The 25,530-nt window shown below is 38.0% G+C and overlaps 3 protein-coding genes and 2 long non-coding RNA genes across 7 annotated transcripts in view; 4 read left to right on the forward strand and 1 right to left on the reverse strand.

Annotated features, from left to right (window-relative positions):
• The window catches only part of LOC104799234 (adenine phosphoribosyltransferase 5-like), a 7,319-nt gene extending 6,401 nt beyond the window's left edge, over positions 1-918 (forward strand). The window contains exons 6-8 of the mRNA XM_010521648.1: positions 1-28; positions 447-505; positions 705-918. Of these exons, the coding sequence (XP_010519950.1) occupies positions 1-28; positions 447-505; positions 705-785 (168 nt within the window). The 3' untranslated portion in view covers positions 786-918. The remainder of the gene's footprint in view (positions 29-446; positions 506-704) is intronic.
• A 187-nt stretch (positions 919-1,105) lies between these two features.
• On the forward strand, positions 1,106-6,594 carry LOC104799236 (vacuolar protein sorting-associated protein 51 homolog). The gene is made up of 20 exons (XM_010521650.1): positions 1,106-1,466; positions 1,958-2,097; positions 2,223-2,277; positions 2,367-2,474; positions 2,632-2,730; positions 2,874-2,951; positions 3,106-3,183; positions 3,343-3,495; positions 3,737-3,837; positions 3,926-3,993; positions 4,134-4,207; positions 4,300-4,366; positions 4,612-4,727; positions 4,822-5,088; positions 5,167-5,286; positions 5,405-5,476; positions 5,563-5,613; positions 5,763-5,999; positions 6,083-6,259; positions 6,335-6,594. The coding sequence occupies exons 1-20, from the start codon at positions 1,308-1,310 to the stop codon at positions 6,452-6,454; spliced, it is 2,340 nt and encodes a 779-aa protein (XP_010519952.1). The 5' UTR covers positions 1,106-1,307; the 3' UTR covers positions 6,455-6,594.
• A 456-nt stretch (positions 6,595-7,050) lies between these two features.
• On the forward strand, positions 7,051-9,351 carry LOC104799240 (vesicle-associated membrane protein 713-like). Its single transcript, XM_010521651.1, has 6 exons — positions 7,051-7,199; positions 7,274-7,510; positions 8,126-8,316; positions 8,455-8,618; positions 8,818-8,909; positions 9,259-9,351. The coding sequence occupies exons 2-5, from the start codon at positions 7,291-7,293 to the stop codon at positions 8,906-8,908; spliced, it is 666 nt and encodes a 221-aa protein (XP_010519953.1). The 5' UTR covers positions 7,051-7,199; positions 7,274-7,290; the 3' UTR covers position 8,909; positions 9,259-9,351.
• Positions 9,352-14,784: 5,433 nt separating this feature from the next.
• Positions 14,785-15,680, forward strand: LOC104799239. 2 transcript variants are annotated; one of them, XR_769547.1, is made up of 3 exons: positions 14,785-14,869; positions 15,070-15,161; positions 15,508-15,680. It is a non-coding gene; the product is annotated as an uncharacterized LOC104799239 (long non-coding RNA). The 2 variants fall into 2 exon arrangements; XR_769548.1 differs by lacking the exon at positions 15,508-15,680 and having other exon boundaries at positions 15,070-15,458.
• A 466-nt stretch (positions 15,681-16,146) lies between these two features.
• Positions 16,147-21,853, reverse strand: LOC104799237. Of its 2 annotated transcripts, none has more exons than XR_769546.1 (3): positions 21,503-21,853; positions 16,621-16,729; positions 16,147-16,559 (listed from the first exon to the last, which is right to left on the reverse strand). It is a non-coding gene; the product is annotated as an uncharacterized LOC104799237 (long non-coding RNA). The 2 variants fall into 2 exon arrangements; XR_769545.1 differs by having other exon boundaries at positions 16,621-16,836.
• Between the last annotated feature and the right edge of the window lie 3,677 nt (positions 21,854-25,530).

Raw genomic sequence — 25,530 nt, forward strand, 5'->3', positions numbered from 1 at the left:
ACTCTTTCCGCTGCCATTAGCCTTTTGGGTAAGTCTTTCTTTGCTTTTGTCGATGGATCATATGTTCATAATTTTATTCGGCCTAAATATCAAAATTAACAATTAGCCGTGGAATATTAATTGAATTATCGTGTATATATATACACACACACATGAGTAAGAATCCGTGGTTTTTGAAATCTTTGGGATAAAGTCTTCTAGATCAATAGACTTAACAACAGATGCATAAATTGCGCATGCAATGGAGCTGATTGATTTCTGTCATGTAACCTAGGACCATATTCTTTTTTTCTTTTTTCTTTTAATTATGTCGCAATTAGATTAAAATAATTATTAATTAAAATAAAATAATTATTAATTAAGTCGCAATTAGAATAAAGTGTTGGTCGATTGAAATAATTCCAACCCCTGGTGCTCTGTAACGAGTGTTTTTCACTCGTTTCCAGAAAGCATGGGAGCTGAAGTTGTTGAATGTGCTTGTGTTATTGGCTTGCCTGAAGTCAAGGTGAAGAAATCTCTCTCTCTCTCTCTCTTGTTACTTGTGGAAGAAGTTATCTTTGTTTATGTAAAATTGTTAAAGCCCTTTTGTGGTCGTGGTATATAAAGAGGGTATGGGTATTTTAAGAAGAAGAACACTTCATTTTTGGATATATATATATATATATATATATATATGGGTTGTGGTTACATTTGAAACGTTGCAGGGACAGCACATGCTGAAAGGGAAGCCTCTCTACGTTCTGGTGGAACCAAGTGGACTGGATCTTGTACATGACTCGTGTTAGGACTTAGGACACTTTTTCTTGTTTTTGTTTCTAGGCCTCAAATCTCCTCTGTATCCGCTTCTCATTTCTTCAATTATATTATGAATTTTGTTTTGCATCTTTGTCCAAATTTATGTTTGGTACCATTTCAATATGTCCAATTTTTTTTTTTTTTTTTGTCATATGGAGTAAATCAGCAAATAATGGGCTTTGAATTGGGCCTATTTGAAAATATATGGAGGCCCATATATGTTTGTAACTGGGCCTAAAGCTTTAGGTGGGCTTTGTTTTTTTAATCAAAATTTTCCGACGAAAAGCGAGTCTTCTCGCAAGCTCTTCAGCGAGAGTGCTTAGTTAAAAATCATGGAGATGTTCTGGAAGAGGTTGATCCGTTTCGAAGAGGATAATTCTCGAATCTGATCGCTTGCTTCCCTGATTCTGGATTCTGTTCAGTGGACTTCTTCCATTTCTTTGTTTCTAATCCTTCCTGATTTTTCTGGAAATCTAACGGTGAAATTGCGGAAGGGCGAGCGAGAGAGAGAGATGGCTCCGATGGACGAGAAGGCCAAGAGAATGAGGGATCTGTTGTCCAACTTCTACGCTCCCGATCCTTCCATCTCGACCGGTGGCTCCTCAACGCACGCCTCTTTCGACAACATCAACAGCACCTCCTTCAATGCCGATCAGTACATGGATCTCCTGGTTAGTCATTTTTTTTGCTCTGCGGAAGATTCTTGATCCCGCGAATCCGAGTCCAGAGTTCGTTAATTGAATTGATTTGGTTGGTGATTAGTCCGGCGAGGTTTTCGACGAACTCCGATTTGATAAATGCTTGGATAAGTCGAGTTTCCATGAACATGAAGCTTAAAGTGCTAAAATCCTTCTAATTGGGTTTCAGAAAGTGGATTCGTATGTTTAGTCATAGATCTGTGTTCCTTCCTCCCTCGTTGGTTTTGTAGTTGTTTTCCGTATGCTAGATCAGGGAATTCTTCCAGATATGGTAAACTACCCACGTTCTTCCCTGCAATGTTTGACGGTTCGTCAACAGTTTGATAAAGTAGATGCTAGAGAAGAATTACTAGTAGTCTCCTTCCTGGTGGGGTTCTGGGGTTTCAGTGGAATGTCTGGCGGCAGCGTAGAAAGATCATGTAGAGAAACATGACAATTTATGGTGAGTTTATCGGGTTGCGCAGATAAAAAAATCGAATCTCGAAGCGCTTTTGCAAAGGCATGTTCAAATGGCTGCAGAGATTAAAAATCTCGACACAGACTTGCAGATGCTAGTGTATGAGAATTACAACAAATTTATTAGTGCAACAGATACGATCAAAAGGTACTTGTTCTGGTTCCCAGATCCCTTTTGGACACTGATTGTGCAATTTCCATTTAGCATTATCTGTTATTAGTATCTTTCAGGACTCTGCATATATCTAAGAAATCTCCCTCTTAACCTGCTAGGATGAAGAGTAATATTGTGGGGATGGAAGGCAATATGGGCCAGCTTCTTCAGAAGGTGTGTTAAAATAATTGAATAACATGTTTTTTTTGGTATATATTGCATGAGACAAACCCAGAGGATGATACCCGAGCTGATTCCCGCAGATAATGTCAGTACAATCAAGAAGTGATGGGGTCAACACTTCTCTTTTCGAAAAGAGAGAACATATCGAGAAACTGCACCGTACACGTAATCTTCTTCGTAAAGTTCAGGTATTGTACAAATTATCACCGTTAGCTCCTTTGCTTATATTGTTCCATTATATATAAGTTGCTTTGCTGCTTAGCATTGTCACCTTTTCATTTCGGTATCATGTATGCTGCTTCATATTGTGAATTTAAACAAATTTCTATTTTTCGAAAAGAGCAGTTCATCTACGACTTACCTGCAAGACTTCAAAAGTGCATCAAATCAGAAGGCTATGCTGATGCTGTCAGGTTTTATACTGGAGCACTGCCAATTTTCAAGGTTCTATATCGGTCTTCAGATGATTCTCCCATTTCATTTCCTATCATCCTTGTTTGTTTTATGTGCTGTTTAGACTCTTTCTTTCTGAATATACATGGAGATTATTTTTAGTAGCTTTTAACAATTTGGCTTTCTTTTTACAGTTATATGGTGATACATCATTCCAAGATTGCAAACGAGCTTCTGAAGAAGCTATAGAAATCATCATAAAAAGCTTACAGGTGTGGCTTCTCGTTTTAGTAGACTATGATTCTTTGACTTAAGTAGTGCTGCCTGCCGGATTAAACGTACACACATATTACTTTTCTTGTATTTGGTATTCCTTTTTGTTTTGGGTTGTGTGAAACTCAGTACAGGCATCCTTGTTTCGGTCAGGCAAGGCTGTTTTCGGATTCAGAATCCATACAATCTAGAGCTGAAGCTGCAGTGCTCCTCAAGCGGTTAGATGTCCCTGTTAGTATTTTCTCTCGGTTCAATTTTACATGACCTGTTATATATATTACAAACTTGAGTGAGAACTGAAGCAACTTAAAAAGTTCCCATATCAGGCTCCTTAAATATGAGATACATAATTTTTGTGCTATAACATGCGATGCTTCTTATATCCTGCAGGTAGATAATCTAAAGGCCAAACTGTTGGAAAAACTGGAACAGTCTCTTGATGACCTTCAATTAAAGCCTGAGGAGGCAAGTAAACTTATGGAGCACACTGATTCGTCTAAAAATGGGGAAAGCAGTGATCCACATCCTGCCAAAGTTCATGAGGTACAACATGAATGCCTCGGCTTTCTTGTCTCCCATGATTCTGAAATGATCAGAACACTTTAAACCAAATGAATTTGTTAGCCATTTGTCTGACAAAATTCCATCCTTTCAATGTTTTTTTCCTTGTCAAACATAAATCTGAAGGTTTCTTTTACTTGTTTACTTTGTTAATTTATCAGGCTTAACAAGTCTGCCGACTGGATTCTTAAGAGATTTAACATTTGCTTGTTCTTTTGAATAGGATGCTGTACGTGAGTTCTCTGAGGCTATGCGTGCTTACCGAGTCATATTTCCTGACTCAGAGGAAAAACTTTTTAAACTTGCAAGGGCCTTGACAGCAATGTAATGTACCTTGCTTTATATATAGTGACCCAGGAACTGATAGTCCTTGAAATGGGAGTGCTGATCTTCTAACACTCGTTGTCTTTAGGCAATTCGAGAACGTGGACCAATATATAAAGAAACGGGTTTCTGCCTCATGTTTTCTTGGAATTTCCAGTGAGTACTCTGGTTCTCCTTGTGCTTTTTTCTCTTATTGCTGTTTTTCCCCTCTGCCGCATTTCTCCGTTAAGGCTTGAACCTGTTCACCAAATCATTCTCGATTTCCTAATACCTTACCTATTTTCCATTGGACGTAGAACTCATATGGGCAGATGTGGTGCTTATGGATGAGGTGCTACCTGAGGCTGCTCTCTCTGATTTTGCTGCAGAGGTGACCTCTTAATTGTTCATTTGTTCTATATGACCGTACTTCTTGTCTTGATAATAGAACCATCTATGTTTACTCGTAATCTGTCATTTCAGGCTGCCCAATCTACTTTCAAGCAGTTTGTTGCGAGGACCTTTTCCCATCTTCAGCAAGATATATCCGGTTTGTTCTCTGTTACGATCTACAAGATGCAGAATTTCTTATTAGGGGTAAAGAGAGAACAGATACATACTGAAATAATTCTTACTGTGTCTGTGAAAGGTGCTTTTTTTTTGTTCTGATGCTGTCACATGGTCTTTTTGTGAAATTATCCGAAGCAACCTGAAAGTATCTAGCCATAAATTAATGTATTCACGAGATTTTGTCCTTGCCTGAATCTGATCCAAAATAAGGTGTCATCGTGGCAGATACTCTCCTGAAAGTCAATGTCGACCAAAAGGAAACAGTTGAAGAAGATTTTTTGCACTCTGTCTTGGAGACGAGCAAAAAGGCAGTACTTCAAGGCAGCATGAACATACTACAGGCAACACACATTTCCTCTTTTCTACATTTTGTTATCATTTCCTTCCTCTATATAACTTTACTTCTCAGTTATTCATCAGTGTTTATTGTTTCAGGATTTCCGTCAAATTCTTCAAGAAAATACAGGAATATTTGTCAAGATGAGGGATTTAATTGTTGATTGGGTTCAAGTGGGATCTCAAAACTTCTTCCGGTCACTTGAAGCTCACTTTCTAGTGCTTTCGGGAAAGACCAGCTCACCAAATGAGGCTGAAGGTTTGGCTGAGGGCAAACCAAGTGACAAAGTTCATGCAGGTCTCATCCTTGTGCTGGCTCAACTCTCTGTTTTTATCGAACAAATGGTTATACCGAGAATCACAGAGGTTAGGAATCATCTTCTATTTTGATATAGATCCAAAATAGTTTTCTAAAACTAACTGAAAATTTCGTGTGTTTTTCAGGATATAGCTGCTTCCTTCTCTGGTGGAGGAGGCGCCCAAGGCCTTGAGAATGAGCCTTGTTTTATTCCTGGGGAACTTTCCCGGGTCTTCCACTCAGCGAGTGAGAAGCTTCTCCAGCATGTATGAGCTTGTATTCTATGCTCGTTCTTGCATTGAAAACATGCCTTCCTTCCTTTCCTTAATGGCTTTTTGGGTGTCTCAAACTTAAAACTAATTGGCCGAATCACCTTTTTTTTAGTATATAAACACAAGAACACAGAGGATATCACTTCTTCTAAGGAAGAGGTTTAAGACACCGAACTGGGTCAAGGTATTTCATGCGTGATCTTTTCCCTTCCATTGGAGCATCTTTTTGTTTTTTACCAGTTCTTATTTTCTAAAAACTATGTTCTGCAGCACAAGGAACCGCGAGAAGTTCATATGTTTGTGGATTTGTTTCTTCAAGAGGTTTGTCAAGTGCTCTTTTGCTTTTCCTCCGCACGATAATTGGGAAGGATACATTCGAAATCTCTTCCCTGGCTGGCTGATCTAAAGAAGGGGAAATGAAAGGACAAACATATGCATAACTTGACATTGGGATTTCTCCATTTGCACAGCTGGGAGCAATTGGAAAACAAGTGAAGCAAATTTTACCACAAGGGACATTCCGTAAGCACCGGAGGTCAGACAGCAACGGAAGTAACACCACAACCTCATCGCGAAGCAATCCATTACAGAACGATAGGATGGCACGCTCAAATTCACAGAGGGCCCGTAGCCAGCTGTTTGAGACACATCTGGCTAAACTATTCAAGCAGAAAGTAGAGATCTTCACCAAGGTTGAGTTTACTCAGGTAAGAACAGTCTCCTTCCTCAACAAAACCAGCATGCAAATAGGCCCATATGATCACCGGTCCTGACGTATAAAAAAATGCAGGAATCGGTAGTGACAACGATAGTGAAACTGAGTCTAAAGAGTTTGCAAGAATACGTGCGGATGCAAACATTTAACAGGAGTGGGTTTCAGCAAATCCAGCTGGACATTCAGTTTCTAAGATCTCCTTTGAAGGAAACAGTCGAGGACGAAGCTGCCGTCGACTTTTTGCTGGACGAGGTTGATCCTCCTCTCTTTGAATCGAATATGTTGCAATTTAAAATTCTGTGTGATGTAAATGTCGGGGTGGTACAGGTGATCGTTGCAGCTTCAGAACGGTGCCTTGATGCTATTCCATTGGAGCCACCAATATTGGACAAACTCATTCAATCCAAGTTGGCCAAATCAAAGGAGCACTCTACTGTTTCCTCGTAGGTCTCCTCATGAGATAGAAGCAAAAAACGCCCATGTCTGCCCTCTTTCAACCGTTTCCTACTTGTTCTTGGTGTAATAAATTCCCATGTATTTAATAAGAAGAAAATTCATTTTTGGATATAAATAGATAAGGATATATATATATATATATATATATATATATATATATATATGCATTGTGGTTACATTTTAAACGTTGCAGGGAAGCCTCTCTACGTCCTGGTGGAACCAAGTGGACTCGATCTTGTAGTTAGGACACGACATGTTTTTGTTTTTAGGCCTCAAATCTTCTCTGTATTTGCTTCTCATTTCTTCGATTATATTATGGATTTTGTTTTGCATCTTTGTCAAAATTTATGTTTGGTACCATTTTTACGTGCTTTCTCTCTCATGTTTTATTTTTGTTTTTGGAATTCAATTACTCTATACATTGAATATGTCCAAAAAAAAATTGTATATGCAAATAATACATATGGAGTAAATCAGCACATAATGGGCTTTGAATTGGGCCTATTTGAAAATATCTGTAGGCCCATATATGTTTTGTAACTGGGCCGAAGCTTTACTTGGGCTTTATTTTTTAAAACAAAATCTTCCGCCGAAAACCGACTCTTCTCGCAAGCTCTGCAGCGAGAGTGCTCAGTTAAAACTCGTGGAGGTGTTCTGAAGAGGTTTGATCCGTTTCGAAGAGGATAATTCTCGAAATCTGATCGTTTGCTTCCCTGATTCTGGATTCTGGATACTGGTCAGTGGATTTCTTCCAGTTCTTTGTTTCTAATCCTTTCTGATTTTTCTGGAAATCTAACGGTGAAATTGCAGAAGACCGAGAGAGATAGATGGCGATACTGTACGCGCTGGTGGCGCGAGGGACGGTGGTTCTGGCGGAGTTCAGCGCGGCATCGACGAACGCAGGTGCGATAGGGAAGCAGATATTGGAGAAGTTGCCTGGTAACAACGATGATAGCCACGTGTCGTACTCTCAGGGTCGGTATGTCTTCCACGTCAAACGCACCGACGGCCTCACCGTCCTCTGTATGGCCGACGGTTCCTCCGAAAGTGCGCCGCTTCTTTCCCTTTTCTTTGCTTTCGATTGTTTGATTGTTGTTTTGGAACTTTTCTAGTGCTAATTTGCTCTTCTGTAAGGTTTTCTGGTAGGGTTTTGCTACAGTATTACTCCGTTCGGCTTAAGTCGGATGAAATCTGGGAAATTGGAGAAGTTGTGTTCTGCTTTCTCTCTCTCTCTTTTAAATTTTTTTTTTGTTAAACATCGAGCTAATTTTGGAATACTTCCTTCTCTTTGAAAGTTAGATCTTTCTCTGTTTGAACTGCCCCCAATACTTGTGTTAATTATTGCTCAGTGGAATTCTAGGTGTTTTAATGTTTAAGCGAATAATTTTTGTGACAATTGAATGTTATTTCTTTCACTAAGTTGCTACAGTATTTGATTTTGATATCTAAGAAAAACAGAGAAGTTGATGTGAATTTGTTCTTCTGTTTGCTATAGTTACTTGTGCGAAAATATAAACCTACATTTTTGTCTTGTTGCTAGCAAGCTCTGGGCACAAGTCTTGAGTGTTTCAATGGTGATATTATCATATAAGAGAGTCGGAAAATTCCATTTTTCGACAATAGATACTGGTGTTTACACTGCTGTTTAATAATTTGACACAGGGAGAATTCCGTTTGCGTTTCTGGAAAATATCCATCAGAGATTTGTGAGGACGTATGGCCGTGCAATTCGTTCAGCTCAAGCTTATTCCATGAACGATGAATTTTCAAGAGTTCTCGGCCAGCAAATGGAATACTACTCAAATGACCCAAATGCAGATAGAATAATCAGAATGAAAGGTGAAATGAGTCAGGTGAAGCTTTGAAAATTTTCTTTTAATTTCCTGCGACTTCTTTAATGGCAGTTAATCCCATAGGCTTGGTTCATATACACACTGAAATATTGGCTGTTTATCTACTATATTGCCGAATTGGTTGTGTTATTTTTGCAGGTTAGAAATGTGATGATAGAGAATATTGATAAAGTTTTAGATAGAGGTGAACACTTAGAGTTGCTCGTTGATAAAACCGTCAATATGCGAGGGAACACCTTCTCTTTCAGAAAGCAAGCTCGCCGTTTCAATAACAGAGTATGGTGGAGAAATATCCAGCTTTTGTAAGTCATCTGGACCGATAATAACCTTTCCCAAGAAACTGAGGCTTATCCAAATACAAATTCAGACTTTGGCAGCTCTCTGACTCGAATTGGATAGCATATCTTCTCTGTGAAATCTTGGCGTCGAGATTTGATATCATATTTCTCTTATTGAACTGATTTTCCTGATTTTTCATCGACCTGTTTTGTATTTATGCAGGATCGTTCTGATACTTACGCTCTCGGTTCTTGTATATGTCGTGGCGGCCTTCGTTTGCCGCGGGCCAGCACTTCCTTCCTGCTTCAAATAAGGTTACACTCTCTTCTGCTACTAGGATTTCTTTTCAAACACTCTGTTTGGATGGCTATGATGTGTGTTTGTCCTTTTGAAGTCTTAGAAGTGAATGTGTCTGATGTTATGGTTTTTATATTTAAGGTGAAACTTTGTTTAATGATCATATGTGAAATTTTTCACGTGAATGTTCTTCACAATTTGCCAAAATTATGTATTTTGTTTTTTTTTTCTCTCTGTCGAACCTATTGTTGGATGTAAATAATCGAACAATAATGATAGCTTGAGACGAAAATGGCGTGAATAAAGGAGTTTGCTGATTGAGTTGGGTGATGTTTTGCTTATAAAGTAATCATGTTCTTATGACAGTATTTTTGCAAACATAAAGAGTTCCAAAAGCATGGGAATTGGGAACATATGTGGAGGTCAAAGTCTGAGAAAGACCCGCAACAAAACAAGGAGAACCTTGTTTTCCACGTCCTTCTTGCACGTAGTTTTCTTAACTAATTAATTAATTAATTTTGAATTTATATTTTGTCTATAAACTAAACGGGATTATATAAAAAATACCTTTAATTTGTTATTTCTACTTCTGACCATGTGACCAATATGACCGAAATATAGAGAACAAACACATGAAATTAATAATAATCTTTATTACATGCATATGAGTTGGTTTAAATAAATAAAACTAATTTTAGTAGTATTAGGTGCAACATTAGTAATAATAATAACAATGACTATATATATATATATACTCGTGTGTGTAACGAGAAGGTTAATGTATTTTTTTTTTTATAACGGTGAGAACCCGTCATATGGTCCTTCGGGCCAGACTCCGACCGCCCCAGCCCTCAGGCCGGACAGTCGGTATGCCGACAGTAAACCCCGATCCTGCGCAATAGCCGACAAACCACGAAGAGCAGGTAAACCAGTCAAAGTTGACCGGCTCAAGGGGAAGCTCAGCCTCAACTGGTTAAGGTTAATGTATTTGGTAGGTGAATAGTGAAAACAAACAAGGGCTTCTACTTGAAGTGGTGCAAATTCTGACAGACATGAACCTCATCATCAACAAAAGTTACATCTCTTCCGATGGTGATTGGTTCATGGATGGTCCGTACTTACCCAAACCCATTCTTTCATTTAACTTCAAAACTATATACACACACACCCCATTGAACATTCATCATATGATATTTGCGCAGTTTTCCACGTGAAAGACGAACATGGCAATAAAGTCACTGACCAAAGGGTCATCAAGCAAGGTTAGCCCAATCAAACACTATTTACATTCGATTCGAATTTACTCATCACAAGAAGGAACGATTGAAATTTAAAAATAAAAAAAACTTAGGCCATTGGTACAGGTAGGAGAAAATCATCAAGCCCTACTATCGTAGAGGCCAAGAATACGAACAATGCGAACATTTCATTGGAATCGCCATCGATCACAACGAACACACACGGCCATAGAGTTAACCCAAGTGGTTTCTTGCGGGGCAAGGCACCACATGCATGAACACTACGTGGAGAGAAGGCTGCATCAGCTGATGCTCTCTGTACTTTTCTTCGGACACCGACATCAGAATCTCCTTCAACCTCGGAATCTCCGACACGTCAACTTGTACGGAGAACGTCTCCCACCTCAGCACATCGCTGAGAGGCAACACAAAGTTCTTGGAAAGGATCACCGGCACGCATTCTGCGTAGATGGACTCGATGACACGTGGGCTAGCCACTTCGTATCCGCTCGGGCAGAGGCAGAACTTTGATTGTAGCATGAAGTCGTAAAAGTTTAGGTTTTTCGGGAGGTACTCGTGGACGGGCATGTCGGGGTCACGGTGTTTCCAGTGTTCTAGGAGGATTGGTCTGATGGGTCCATGGTAGGGGTGGCCATTTCGGGTTTCGGTTCGGTTTTCGATTCGGTTATTTCGGGTTCGGTTATTTCGGTTATAAAAAAATCATACCCAAACGGTTATATAGATTTAATCGGTTCGGTTCGGTTCAGTTCGGTTTCGGTTCGGTTCGGTTCGATTTTTGCATAATAAAATTATAACCAAACGGTTATATTTTCCGGTTTATTCGGTTCGGTTTTAGATCGGTTCGGTTCGGTTATGATATATTTTTTTAAAAAATTTATTAATCCTACATAAATTTCAAAATATCTATTTAAATAAATGTACAAAATGATTAATCATGTAAAAATAAAATTATAAAAAAATCTAAAAACTTCAATAATTAGGATAAAAGTTAAAAACATTACATTTTATAGTTTATTGGGTGAAATATATAAGGTTAAAAGTGAAGTATAAAAAAATAATACTAATAATAATGAGGATAAAAATTAAAATATTTAAAAAACTCAATAACCGTTCGGTTAACCGCGGTTATTCGGTTATTAACCGAACCGAACCGAATCCGAACGGTTATTCAACTTCCTCAACCGTTCGGTTATTAAGCAAATAACCGAAATGAACCAAACCGCTCCGAACGGTTATTCAACTTCCTCAACCGTTCGGTTATTAAGCAAATAACCGAAATGGCCACCGCTAGTCCATGGAGTCCGCCTGCTAAACTTAAGAAGTAATAAATTAATTCCCGGTTTCAGAAACGGAATCTGAATCGAATTCTGAAACCAAACCGGGATTCCAAACTCGCTGAATTCTCTACCTGAATCAGAAGACGAAATATGAAACGGAAAATCAAAACTGTCCTCTAGTCGGAGGGAGTTGAAGATGATGAGATATACTCAGTTCAAATACGAAACGAAATTTCAAATTTCAAACGCTTTACACAAGTGATATGATATGACCGAAACTAACCAAACCATAATTCACTAAGAAAAAACAAAACCCGACTCCGACAAGATTAAACTCAACAGCTCGATCGGGGTTTCTGGTTGCTTGGTTTCTTGATTTCCGGAAAATTGGTCAATCGGCGTCTCCGACAGAGCTGCGGTCATTTGTTTTCGCGATTCAAGAAACCGATGTCGTCCCCGCAAATTCTGAGAGTTTTCGTGCAAGCGATCAAGAAGCGAAGACAATTCCTGGGCAGTGAATCGATCAAGATCAAGACCCACCTTTCTCCTCTTCTTGTCGTCTTCTTGGATCTTGGTCTTACCCAGAAACTGGTCAAGAGTGAGGTTTTTCTTTCCTCTATCGGCACCGCTCAGTCTCTTGTACTTCTCTGCCACTTCCTTCACCTTCGACATCTCTCTCGGCCATGTCTGAATCTCTTCGTTCGGTCCGTAACAGATGACGGCGATTTCGACGCCGCAGAGAGTGGAGAGCTCTTGTGCTTTCTTCATGACAGTCAGTTGTCTCCTCTCGAACGCGTTTTTTCTCTTCGCCTTTGCTTCCGATGAAGAAGAAGACGAAATCGAAGAAGACATTTTTCTCGCTCTCTCTTTCTTGTTCTTTCAAAAGACAAGAGTGATTGGCGAAGTAGTAACCTTGCCGCATATATATATATATATATATATATATAATGATTCAGTAATTTAAAAAAGGCAACTTACGGCTTCAATAATTAAAAAACAGGAAAAAAGGATTACGGGGAAAAAAAAGAAACAGAGGATTAAAGAGAAAAAAGGAAAGAGGGAGTTTCATATTCAGAAAAAAAAAAAAAACTGGATGCGTTGGATCAATTACTTGGGAGATGGGAGTGCATGTATGCAAGGATATGCATATGTACAATACGGATGTAGATATACAGATATACGTGTATATATGGATGGTCTCTTAAATGTCATGGGCCCTAAATGGGCTTAGTAAAGATATTTTGGACATCATGATTTGGAGGGCCCCTTACTATGTCTAATGGGTGTTTGAATTGATAACTGAATTACCAACTTTCAAATTGGGCATTTTATAAACTGATCAAACTAAAATTTTCCTAAAAAAATTATCATGTTGTAATAATTAAGGGTGAACGATTTAGTTAATAAATTGAACAATCTAATGGTTTCCAATCGAATTCGATATAAAAAAACCGAATAATTGTAATGTCTCTAAAATAAAATAAAAAATTAAATTCAAACTAAACCAAATCCAATAAAAAAACTGAAAATTATATTTGAAAATTGAGTTTTTTTAACAATAAAAATCGATTTCAAACCGAACTTGAAAAATAGAATCAAACCGAATGATAATAGTTTTTTCTAAAAATAAAATAACTGAATTTGAATATAATCGAAAATAATCCTAAACATTTTAGGATTCAGACTTAAACCGATTATACAGTCAAAATCCTAATGTTAAACACCATTAATATGTACAGATGAAATAAATATACAGAATTAGTCCCTGTATTATATAATAGAGAAATGTATCACCATATGCGTAATCCTGCTTGCCGAAACAGTTTGTTTTACAATTACTTTGGCTTCAATAATTAAAAAACAGGAAAAAAGAGGATTACAGCAAAAAATGATGACAGAGGATTACAGGTAAAAAAAAGAAACAGAGGATTAAAGAGAAAAAAGGAAAGAGTAATTCATTCTGTCTAAGAAAAATTGGTGAAATTACATCATTGAAAGGGAAAAGAAAAACCCTTGAACCCTACAGTTAGTTGTAGAAATTTTGGAATTTATTTAAGTTAATTTCACGTTCTGAATTTTCGATATTTAAAAAACTGGCTATCTAATTTTTATATTAACTTTCATTCTGTTCGGATTTTTTTATTTAGGGTCCAAATAAAATTTAAATGGCCAAGTTTATGAATATAAGATACTACGGCATGCATTCTAGATTGCACCAAATTTTTATGTGAGAATAAATATTATATTTTGTTTAAATCGTGGAATTATTTAAATTGGATCAAATCTTATAATATATCTAATTTTTCTTTTCATAATGAGCCAAAAAAAAAAAAGTTTAAATTGGGCATTCATGAATTCTTCTTAGTTTATTGGACTCATGATTTGGACCCATTTACAATTTTCGTCCCATTACGATAAATACGAAAATTGTAAAACGATATTCAAAATTCAAAATCCGTCTTGAGAATGACACAGCAGAACGACAGTCACATGGCTTCTCTCTCTGATCTGAGGCTTTTCTTATTCAGATAAATGATCAAACATAATCTAAGGGATACTACTCTAATGGGAATCGAGAAGCACATCAGTTATTTCCTCCTTTCTATCCTTCTGCCGTTTGGACCCCTTGGACCTCCGACCTATGAGGTGATTGGTCACTCGGCCCCTCTCCCCTTCTCGGGTCCTATCAGAACTAGCTACGAGAAGCTATCTCGTTAGGGAGTTGAACCCACACAACAACGACCTCTGCCGTTTCAGGGTGTCCATTATATCTACCAGATAGCCTCATCTTTTCTCCCTCCCCGGAATCATCATCCTCAAAAGAGTACATCAGAATCCCAACTTTTTCCAGAATCTGCTTCTTCTATCATTCATAACTCACTTTTCCTCTCTCAAATATGAAAATCTTCAATACCCAGCGAAAATGAATTGTTTCAAAAGCTAGGAAGTTTTACAAGACTATCAAGACTGAACAAGGGAAACGTGAATGCCCGGACCACTAAATCCTTTCTCATTACATTTCTTCGTCTATGCATTATGTTCCTGTCTCTGCCTCTTCTTCCACTCTCTCGTTCGATAATCTCCCTGGCTCTATCATCATTTGTTACACCGTAACATAACCCTCCTCTGTCCTTCAGGATCATCTCCCATGTGGTTAGATTTTGAAAGTCTCTTCATGTGCTTGGTGCTTTCCCCTCCTCTCTTCTCTGTTTATTTTGTCCCTTAGAGTTAGAGATTATGAACACAATTACCTAAAAAAAACAATTGGTTCCCTTAAAAACTCAGTTCTTTGTATTCAGAAATCTAAAAAGTTATCTCAGGATCCAAACGAGGTAATGGACCAAATGACAGAGTGCTCAATATGCGAGGGAACAGCTTCTCTTTCAGAAAGCAAGCTCGCCGTTTCAATAACAGAGCATGGTGGAGAAATATCCAGCTTTTGTAAGTCATCTGGACCGATAATAATAACCTTTCTCAAGAAACTGACTTATCCAAATACAAATTCAGACTTTGGCGGCTCTCTGACTCGAATTGGATAGCATATCTTCTCTGTGAAATCTTGGCGTCGAGATTTGATATCATGTTTCTCTTATTGAACTGATTTTCCTGATTTTTCATCGACCTGTTTTGTATTTATGCAGGATCGTTCTGATACTTACGCTCTCGGTTCTTGTATATGTCGTGGCGGCCCTTGTTTGCCGGGGGCCAGCACTTCCTTCCTGCTTCAAATAAGGTTACACTCTCTTCTGCTGCAAGGATTCCTTTTCAGACACTCTGTTTGGATGGCTATGATGTGTGTTTGTTCTTTTGAAGTCTTAGAAGTGAATATGTCTGATGTTATGGTTTTTATATTTAAGGCGAAACTTTGTTTAATGATCATATGTGAAATTTTTCACGAGAATGTTCTTCATAACTTGCCAAAATTATGTATTTTGTTTTTTTTTCTCTGTCGAACCTATGGCTGGATGTAAATAATCGAACAATAATGATAGCTTGAGACGAAAATGGTGTGAATAAAGGATTTTGCTGATGGAGTTGGGTGATGTTTTGCTTATAAAGTAATCATGTTCTTATGACAGTACTTTTGCAAACATAAAGAGTTCCAAAAACATGGGAATTGGGAACATATGTGGAGGTCAAAGTCTGAGAAAGACTCGCAACAAAACAAGGAGAACCTAATAGAGTGATTTTTAATCTCGATTTTATTTGGTTAAGTTCGGTTTATTTTGGTACAATTTTCTGTTTTGATTTTGTAGTTTAAATACTCTGTTAGCGACATTTTTTACTTTTAATGAAAATTTCAGAAAGGTTTCACAAAATTCTCTCTCGATCCGTTTATTGCAAAATGGTATCAGAGCACAGGAAAATTTTTTCAGCTTGATTTCATCGTTGATTCTACATTTTCTGCTTTGATTTTTCTCGATATTGATTCTCAATGTCGACTGAATCTCATCAATCGATTCCACCGGAAGACAGTTCTTCAGTTCCGGCGACACCGTCGCTCCAAGATCCTTATCTGAATCCTCTGTATCTTCACGCAGCGGATTCTTCAAGTCTTATTCTGGTTTCCGAGAAGCTTCTCGGTGAATCGAACTACAATGTTTGGTCACGAGCCGTCATGAAGGCGCTCAACTGTAAGAACAAGCTCGGATTCATTCTAGGTACTGTTCCTCCGCCTAAATTGAATCATCCGGATTATGTTTTGTGGTCGTGATGCGATGACCTACTCAGCACTTGGATCTGTAATTCACTGGCTCCAGATATATACAATTTGGTTGTATATCTGGATTCAGCTGCTAAAGTTTGGAAGAAACTAGAAAAGAGCTATAAGCAGAATAATGTTTCGAAGATCTCTAATATTCAACAGAATATAGATTCTCTTCATCAAGGAAACATGAATATTGAAACATATTACACGAAGTTGAGCTTATTATGGGAAGAGTTGAAGAACCATGATCCGTTTCCTACATGTGGTTGTCGTGGTTGTACATGCGGTAGCTGTTCTTGTGATCTTGAGCAGCGTTGGATGGATTTTTATGATAGGCGAAATGTGGTTAGGTTTCTGATGCACTTGAATGATTCCTATCACCTTGCTCGCCGTCAGATTTTAATGCTTGATCATCTGCCAGATCTATCCAGGATATATAATATGTGTATGCAGGAAGAACAACAATGTTTAGGCCTGCAATTACCTCAAGAACACGCTGTGTTTCAAGCTAGTGTGAATCAGTCTAGACCTCGTCCTTCATTCCAGCCTTCTGGTTCTTCTGGTAGTCAGCGACCTCGCCCAGTCTGTACTCACTGTGGGTTGGTAGGCCACACAGTGAACAAATGTTACAAAATATATGGTTATCCACCAAATTTTCGTAACAATTCCAATCCGAATTCCAATCAGTGGAGTTCAAAGCCTGCATTAGCATCAAAACCACGACAACAATATTCTGATAATTCTGCAAATATGGTTCATATGGTGAAATCTCAATCTGATCCGGAGGAACACCCTATTGCAACACAGAAAGACATGTTTTCTGGAAGAAATGCCTTGGAGCAAGCTCAAGCTCTACTTGCACAACTTTCATCTCAATTTAAGAATAGTAGCTCTTCAGCCATGGATTCAGGTTTCACAGCTACTTCATCTCCAAATTCCCCAGGTATTTCTTCCCCTACATTTCCTATTTTATCCACATTTGAACCCAACCTTACTTTACCTGCAGTGGTCTGGATTATAGATACAGGTGCTAGTGTCCATGTATGTTATGATTCCACATTATTCTCTGATTTGAAAACCATATCTCCCATTACCATTACCTTACCCACTGGTTCAACCATTTCTGTGTCACAATCTGGTACTGTCAAAATTTCTTCTGTTTTGACACTATCAAATGTTCTCTTTATTCCCTCTTTTCGTTTTAACTTGCTGAGTGTGAGTGCTCTTACTAAAAATACTTCCATTTCTCTAACGTTTACAAATCATTCTTGCATTCTTCAAGACCTTACTCAGGCCTTGACGATTGGCAAGGGTAGATTACATCAGAATTTATATATCTTGGATATGCCCTGTTCTACTCTGTGTCCTTCTTCGTTTCAGCTTCCACTTTGTACTGCACTCACCTCGGCACCTCTTGATTTGTGGCATCAAAGACTTGGCCATCCCTCTTTTATCAAAATACAGTCTCTAGGAAAATCTTCACAGTTGTCTTTTACCCCTGTTTCTGATTCTTTTACTCATTGTAATGTTTGCCCCAAAGCAAAACAAAAGAAACTTGTATTTCCGATTTCTGGAAAATTATCTGATAAACCATTTGATCTAATACATTTGGATGTTTCGGAACCATTTCATGTTCCTACTTATCTTGGTCACAAATGCTTTTTGACTATTGTGGATGATTGCACAAGATTAGTTTGGATTTATTTGTTGTCTACAAAATCTGAAGTTGATGTCAAGTTTTCAGCATTTGTTGCTTTCATTGAAACACAGTTTGACACAAAAATAAAGGCTATAAGGACTGATAATGCCCCTGAGTTAAATTTTACAGAGTTTTTACAGTAGAAGGGCATTTATCATTTTCGTTCTTGTCCTTATACGCCTCAACAAAATTCAGTTGTTGAGAGAAAAAATCAACACATACTCACTGTTGCAAGATCTTTGTTATTTCAATCTAATGTTCCTTTGCAATATTGGGTTGATTGTGTACTTGCTGCAGTGTATTTGATCAATAGAACTCTAACACCATTACTTGATTTCAAAACACCTTTTGTGGTTTTAACAAAGAAGAAACCTGAATATTCTCATTTAAAAGTTTTTGGTTGTCTTTGTTATGTTACTACTCAAGAAATGGGTAGACATAAGTTTTCTCCTCGAGCACAATCTGGTGTGTTTTTTGGTTATCTTTCTGGGACAAAAGGTTACAAAATTTTGATTTTAGATAATCAGAAAATAGTGGTTTCAAGACATGTGGTTTTTCATGAGACTGTGTTTCCCTTTCACTCGAGTATTTCTTCTCCAGTTTCTAATCCTTTTTCTCAGTCTTTATCTCCTCATTTCTTATTTGATTCTGATAATTCTTCACAAGTCTTATTCCCTAATTCTTGTCGTGTAACTTCTCGGATAGATTCTATTTTTCGATCAGAATCATTATCTTCATCCACATCTACACCTCATTCCCCTCCTTTATCAACTTCAGAGAATAATGTGCGACCACAACGTCTTGTGAAACAACCTGTCTATCTTCAGGACTATCACTGTTACCTTCTTTCCTATCATGATCCACCTCCACAATTACCCAAAACTCCTTATCCTTTATCCTGTTTCTTGTCCTATGACAAGATTCACCCCACTTATAAAGCCTTTACCTGTTCCATATCTTCCATTCCTAAACCTAAAACATATAACCAAGCTGTGAAATCTGATGAGTGGAAGAAAGCTATGATTCTGGAATTAGAGGCTCTTGATCGGACAAAGACTTGGTCTGTGTGTGAGTTACCTATTGGTAAGCATCCCATAGGCTGTAAATGGGTGTTTAAGACCAAGTTCAACCCTGATGGCACAGTAGAACACTATAAGGCCAGATTAGTTGCTAAAGGCTATACACAATTGGAGGGAATTGATTATTTGGAGACCTTTAGTCCCATGGCGAAGATGACAACTGTTAGATTGTTGCTGGCTGTAGCTGCTGCTGAGAAATGGTTTTTACATCAGTTAGATGTGTCTAATACATTTCTGAATGGTGATTTAGATGAGGAAATATACATGCTATTACCACAAGGATATGCATCACTTAAGGGGGAGGACATTCCTTCAAACCATGTCTGTAAGTTACAGAAATCACTATATGATTTGAAGCAAGCTAGTAGACAATGGAATCTGAAGCTCGCAGAGGTCTTAATGTCTGCTGGTTATGTTCAATTAACTGCTGATACATCCTTGTTTGTGCGAAGACAGGATACTTTCATTGTTGCCATCTTGGTTTATGTGGATGACATCCTTGTTGCTGGTAACAATGCTGATATGATTTCTGCAGTAAAGGATGTTCTTGAGCTGTCTTTCAGATTAAAGATCTTGGTGACTTGAAGTTCTTTCTCGGGCTTGAAGTTGCACGTTCTACGAAAGGTATTTCTGTTTGCCAACGCAAATATACCTTAGAATTGCTTGAAGATTACGGAATGTTGGGTTGTAAGCCTGCTACAACTCCAATGGACTTTAGGCAGAAGCTCACTGTTGATTCTGGTGAGTTGTTGGCAGATCCTCTGGTTTATAGAAAGCTGATTGGCAAATTGATATATTTGGCAATCACTAGGCCTGATATAAGTTTCGCAGTAACTAAGCTTAGTCAGTACATGTCATGTCCAAGAACTGATCATTTACAGGCTGCACATCGTGTTCTGCGTTACTTGAAAGGTTGTCCTGCCCAAGGACTTTTGTATTCTGCACATATTAAACGTCACTTAAGTGCATACTCAGATGCAGATTGGGCGTCGTGTGCAGATTATCGTCGCTCGGTAACTTGATTTTTTGTATTTCTCGACAGTTCTTTGATTTCTTGGAAGTCAAAGAAGCAGGTTACTATTTCTCGGAGTAGTGCCGAGTCTGAGTACCGAGCTATGGCGCAAACAACCTGTGAGTTGTTTTGGATCTCTTCAGTTCTATCTGAGTTGAATTTTCAGTTTCCTCGACCTGTTACATTGTTCTGCGATAGTATGTTTGCCATACACATTGCAAACAATGCTGTTTTCTATGAACGTACGAAACATATAGAGCTCGATTGTCATTTCGTTCGGGAGCAGCTCAAGTCGGGGTTTCTGAAGCCGTTACATGTTCCGAGTAAGGAGCAGGTTGCTGATGCACTCACCAAACCTTTGTATGTGGAGCATTTTCGATACTTACTTGACAAGATGGGTCTTCATTCACTCTTTGTTCCTGAAACTCCATCTTGAGGGGAGTAATAGAGTGGTTTTTAATCTCGGTTTTATTTGGTTAAGTTCAGTTTGTTTTGGTACAATTTTCTGTTTTCATTTTGTAATTTAAATACTCTGTTAGCGGCATTTTTTACTTTTAATGAAAATTTCAGAAAGATTTCACAAAATTCTCTCTCGATCCGTTTATTGCAAAAGAACCTTGTTTTCCACGTCCTTCTTGCACACGTTTTTTTAACTAATTAATTAATTAATTTTGAATTTATATTTTGTCTATAAACTAAACAAATGGTCGTTATCGGTTTTGTTTTTATGAAAGCAAAAAAAGATTTTTTTTCTCAAAGAATTCCTCGCACGTTTTCGCACACTAAGCTCTGTGGCTTGGTGAACGCATCTACGGTCCCCCGTATGCTCTTTCTTCGTGTCTACTTTTGAATTCATGCGTACAAAATATGTGCGTATGTACGTACGTATGTATACACATCATATGTTTCTCTCTTCTTCTTTTTTATTTTTTTTTAAAAAAATCTTGTTTGTTTTGTCGTATGTATATTTTTGTAGATGTATGTGTTGGAAGTTTTTATTAACTTCCCATTATGTTAATGGTCTAACATTTCCTCCATATTGTGTTAACTGCATGATAACCACCCCAATAGCAGTTTTCTGATGGAGAAAAAACAATAAATAGGGGTAACGTATTTGGTCCCTAAGACAAGCAAAACAGATAGAAATACACCATCATTGTATTGCTAAAGGTTTAGAAGCACCAAATATTCAGATTTCAACTCAACCATTTTCAATGGCTGGAGGTATGTTTTTCCGATTCAGAATTTATTTCCGTATACATGATCTGATGTATTAAAATTTTTTACATAGAAGATCATGATTTAAGATGAGTTTAAAGTATTTTTTAAACTTACATTTGGTATCAGAGCTTCAGTATCCTCTGCCTTGAAAAGTGATGTCGTTCATGAATTTCTGTATTCCATTTTGTTAATTTACATGAATCTGAAATGATTATTGGAAGAATTTCTTTATTCTTTTAGATACACAAATTTAGGATTATTCGATGCATTCATAATTTTGACATCGAAATTTAGAGATTTGTGAATATTGTATTCAATCTATGAAAATAACTCATTAAAATGAGGAATAGAATACCTTGATGCATAATCTATGCTAGATCAGGAAACCGTCGTCATATGTTTGGCTTTGTTTCTTGTGTGTCTTCTGTTTTGCACTATATTCTCTGTCGTTTTGGCTCTTCTTTCATTATGAAGCCAACCGACTCTTGATCCTTACTCTTCTGGAGAGTTTGGTGGGCATTGTCGATTTGGTAAATGCAGTGATTCAGAAGCCGTTATGATGCCTCTACTCCCGGATTAGCTCTGCGACGACATGTTTGAAGGCAACTTCGGTGGTGGTTGTCGGTTATGAACCATCACCGGAGGAAGTATGTCGTCGTCGGAAGAAAAAAAAAAGGGACAGAGGAGAACGGCGCCTGTAGAAAGGAAAATAGCCAAAGAATAACATGCGCGCGATGAGAACTTTTAGGTTTTCTGATTTATTTTCTGGAAATGGGCCTTGTTTACTTTGGGCCACCAATACACTTATTTACGTGGTTGCAAACAAAAAATTCAAACGCAAGGTTTGAACACATGACCTTGTACATTTTGGTAAGGAAGGTTCAGCCACTAGGCTAAGGTTGTCTTTCTATACAGATCTGTATTTATATTTACAAATATCTAGTGGTTCGTATAATTTATTCAAATTAGAGAAAAGCCACAGCATCTCTAATTAGAATAAAATTATCAATAATTTTATTATTGGATCACATTTAGTTACAGATATTGATTGTAATTAATCACATTGATATAATAAAATTTATCCCACAGGAAGTTTTATTATATTTATGTAATTAATTAGGGTGGAAAATCGATTATGTTTCTTAATTTGCCCACAGGGATTGAGAAATGAATATAATCCGATGGTTTCATCGTTAAGATAAATGAATCTATTTGAATTAAAAACTTAGCCCACAGGCAGTTTTTATGTCATATGATTCATATTGTTGATGTTTTTACATTGGTAAAACGTCACATAAAGTTGCCTTAATTTTATTAACATAAGCATATATATTGATTTCTTTTGTGGAGTTTTTCAACCTGTGAATGTCTCTGACATGAAATGCGATATTCCCGAGCTCAAAGGGGATAACTATAAGGTGTGGAAGGAAAGAATCCTGCTTCATTTGGGGTGGATGGACATTGACTATGCTATTCAGAAAGACGAACCGCCTCCGATTACTGAGGAGAGTGAGCCTGAGGAGATTGAACTTTATGAAAGGTAGGAGCGATCTAATCGCCTCAGCGTTATGTTCATAAAGACAAACATCTCATCTGGCATTCGGGGTTCGATCGAGCAGTATGACAATGTCCGTATGCTGCTGAAGGCTATTGATGAACAATTTGAGTCTTCAGATAAGGCATTGGCGAGCACCCTGATTATGAAGTTTTCCACTTTGAGGCTCACCAGTACCAAAGGAGTGCGTGAACACATCATGCAAATGAGGGATTTAGCGGCTCAACTCAAAACACTTGAGGTTACCATGTCTGACTCTTTCCTTGTGCATTACATTTTGAACTCTTTGTCGCATCAATACGGACCCTTCAAGATCTCTTACAACACACATAAGGATAAATGGTCGATCAACGAACTGTTGAACATGTGTGTTCAAGAGGAAGGGCGATTGCTTATGGAAGGTGGAGAGAGTGTGCATTTGGCAACTCAAGGAAAAGTGAAATACCAAGCCAAAAAGAAAGGGAAAGAAAAATTGACTTCTCAAGGAAACATCAAGAAGGAATCCAAGTGTTTCTTCTGTAAGAAGAAGGGACACATGAAGAAGGATTGCCAGAGATTCCAAGAGTGGTTTGTTAAGAAAGGTAACTCACTTACACTCGTTTGTTATGAATCTAATATGATCGATGTTGGTCACAACAGATGGTGGATTGATTCTGGTTCTACAATCCATGTTACGAATTCTCTACAGGGTTTGCAAAACCTAAGGAAGCCAGTGGGAAGTGAGCAATGCATCTATTCGGGAAACAAGATGCGCTCACATGTGGAGGCTGTTGGAACATGTTATCTAGTTTTAAGTAATGGTTATGTACTTATGTTGGAAAAGACCTTTTATGTTCCTGGTTTTTCTAGGAATTTAATTTCTGTTTCAAGACTTGTACCATTTGGTTATTCCTTCAACTTTTCAGACTATGGTTTCGATCTTATCTATAAATCTGATATTGTTGGGAATGGTACATTGTCTGATGGTCTTTTTCGACTTAATGTGCAAAATGATAACGTTTATGCTACGATGCATGATCATGCTGGTATTAAAATATGTGTTGTGAATGAAGAATCCTCTATGTTATGGCATCAGAGATTGGGACACATCTCCATTGAGAGGGTTAAGAGATTGGTAAAAGATGGGGTACTTAGTACTCTAGATTTTTCTGATTTCGAAACTTTTGTGGACTGCATAAAGGGAAAGCAGACTAACACATCAAAGAAAGGTGTAAAGAGGAGTTCAGATCTATTAGAGATCATACATACGGATATATGTTGTCCAGACATGGATGCATATCGACAGAAATATTTCATCACTTTCATAGATGATTACTCGCGATACATGTATCTCTACATTCTTGATAACAAGAGTGAAGCACTAGATGCTTTTAAACTCTATAAGGCAGAAGTAGAGAAACAATGCGGTAAGCAAATAAAGATCGTGAGATCAGACAGAGGTGGTGAATATTACGGTAGATACACTGAAAATGGACAAGCACCCGGTCCTTTTGCGAAGTTTCTTGCTGAACATGGGATTGTTGCCCAATATACCACACCTGGTTCTCCGAGCCAGAATGGTGTAGCAGAAAGGAGAAATCGAACATTATTGGACATGGTGCGGAGTATGTTATCATACTCAAAACTTCCTAAGTCCTTGTGGAATGAAGCTCTTAAAACGGCGGTGTACATATTAAACCGAGTTCCAACCAAGGCTGTCTCAAAGACACCTTTCGAGTTGTTTAAAGGTTGAAAACCGAGTTTGCGACATGTATGCGTTTGGGGATGTCCGTCTGAAGTAAGAGTTTATAACCCACAAGAGAAGAAGTTAGACCCAAGGACCATTAGTGGGTATTTCATTGGATATGCCGAAAAGTCTAAGGGATACAGATTTTATTGTCCATCTCACGTTACACGGATTGTGGAGTCAAGAAATGCAAAATTTCTTGAGAATGACTTGGTTAGTGGGAGTGACAGATCATTAGGAGAAAGGTCTGAGAGTGATCACTCTATTTCACAACCTTCTACTTCAAGTCACCTTCGAACTGTTGTCGTTCGTCGCACTTATCCAGCTCCCGTGCGTGTTGAACAACCAGTTCCCGAACCTCCACAAGCTAATGATCCGTTAGATCATGTTCAACAAATGCCTGAAATTGTTGAACCAGTTGTACAACATGATCCTCAGGAAAATGTTGATACAACATTGAGACGATCTAGTAGAGTACCGTGCGTGTTGAACAACCAGTTCCCGAACCTCCACAAGCTAATGATCCGTTAGATCATGTTCAACAAATGCCTGAAATTGTTGAACCAGTTGTACAACATGATCCTCAGGAAAATGTTGATACAACATTGAGACGATCTAGTAGAGTACGGAAATCAACAATTCCGGATGACTATATGGTGTATCTACAAGAGTGTGAGTATAATGTTGGAGCCGAAAATGATCTTGAAACGTTTTCACAAGCCATGAGTTGTAAGGAATCTGACTTATGGTATAGTGCCATGAAAGATGAGATGGATTCAATGGCATCGAATGAAGTCTGGGATCTTGTCGAGTTGCCTAATGGTGTAAAAGCCATTGGTTGTAAATGGGTCTTCAAAACCAAGAAAGACTCATTGGGCAACATCGAAAGATATAAAGCAAGACTCGTAGCCAAAGGATTCACTCAGAAAGAAGGAATCGATTATAAGGAGACTTTTTCTCCTGTATCAAAGAAAGATTCTTTTCGTGTGATCATGGCATTAGTTGCCCATTTTGATATGGATTTACATCAAATGGATGTGAAAACGGCGTTCCTCAATGGTGAACTGGAGGAAGAGGTTTACATGAAACAACCTGAAGGATT

This window comes from Tarenaya hassleriana, unplaced genomic scaffold, assembly GCF_000463585.1.
Source record: "Tarenaya hassleriana unplaced genomic scaffold, ASM46358v1 Cleome6, whole genome shotgun sequence".
NCBI lineage: Eukaryota > Viridiplantae > Streptophyta > Magnoliopsida > Brassicales > Cleomaceae > Tarenaya > Tarenaya hassleriana.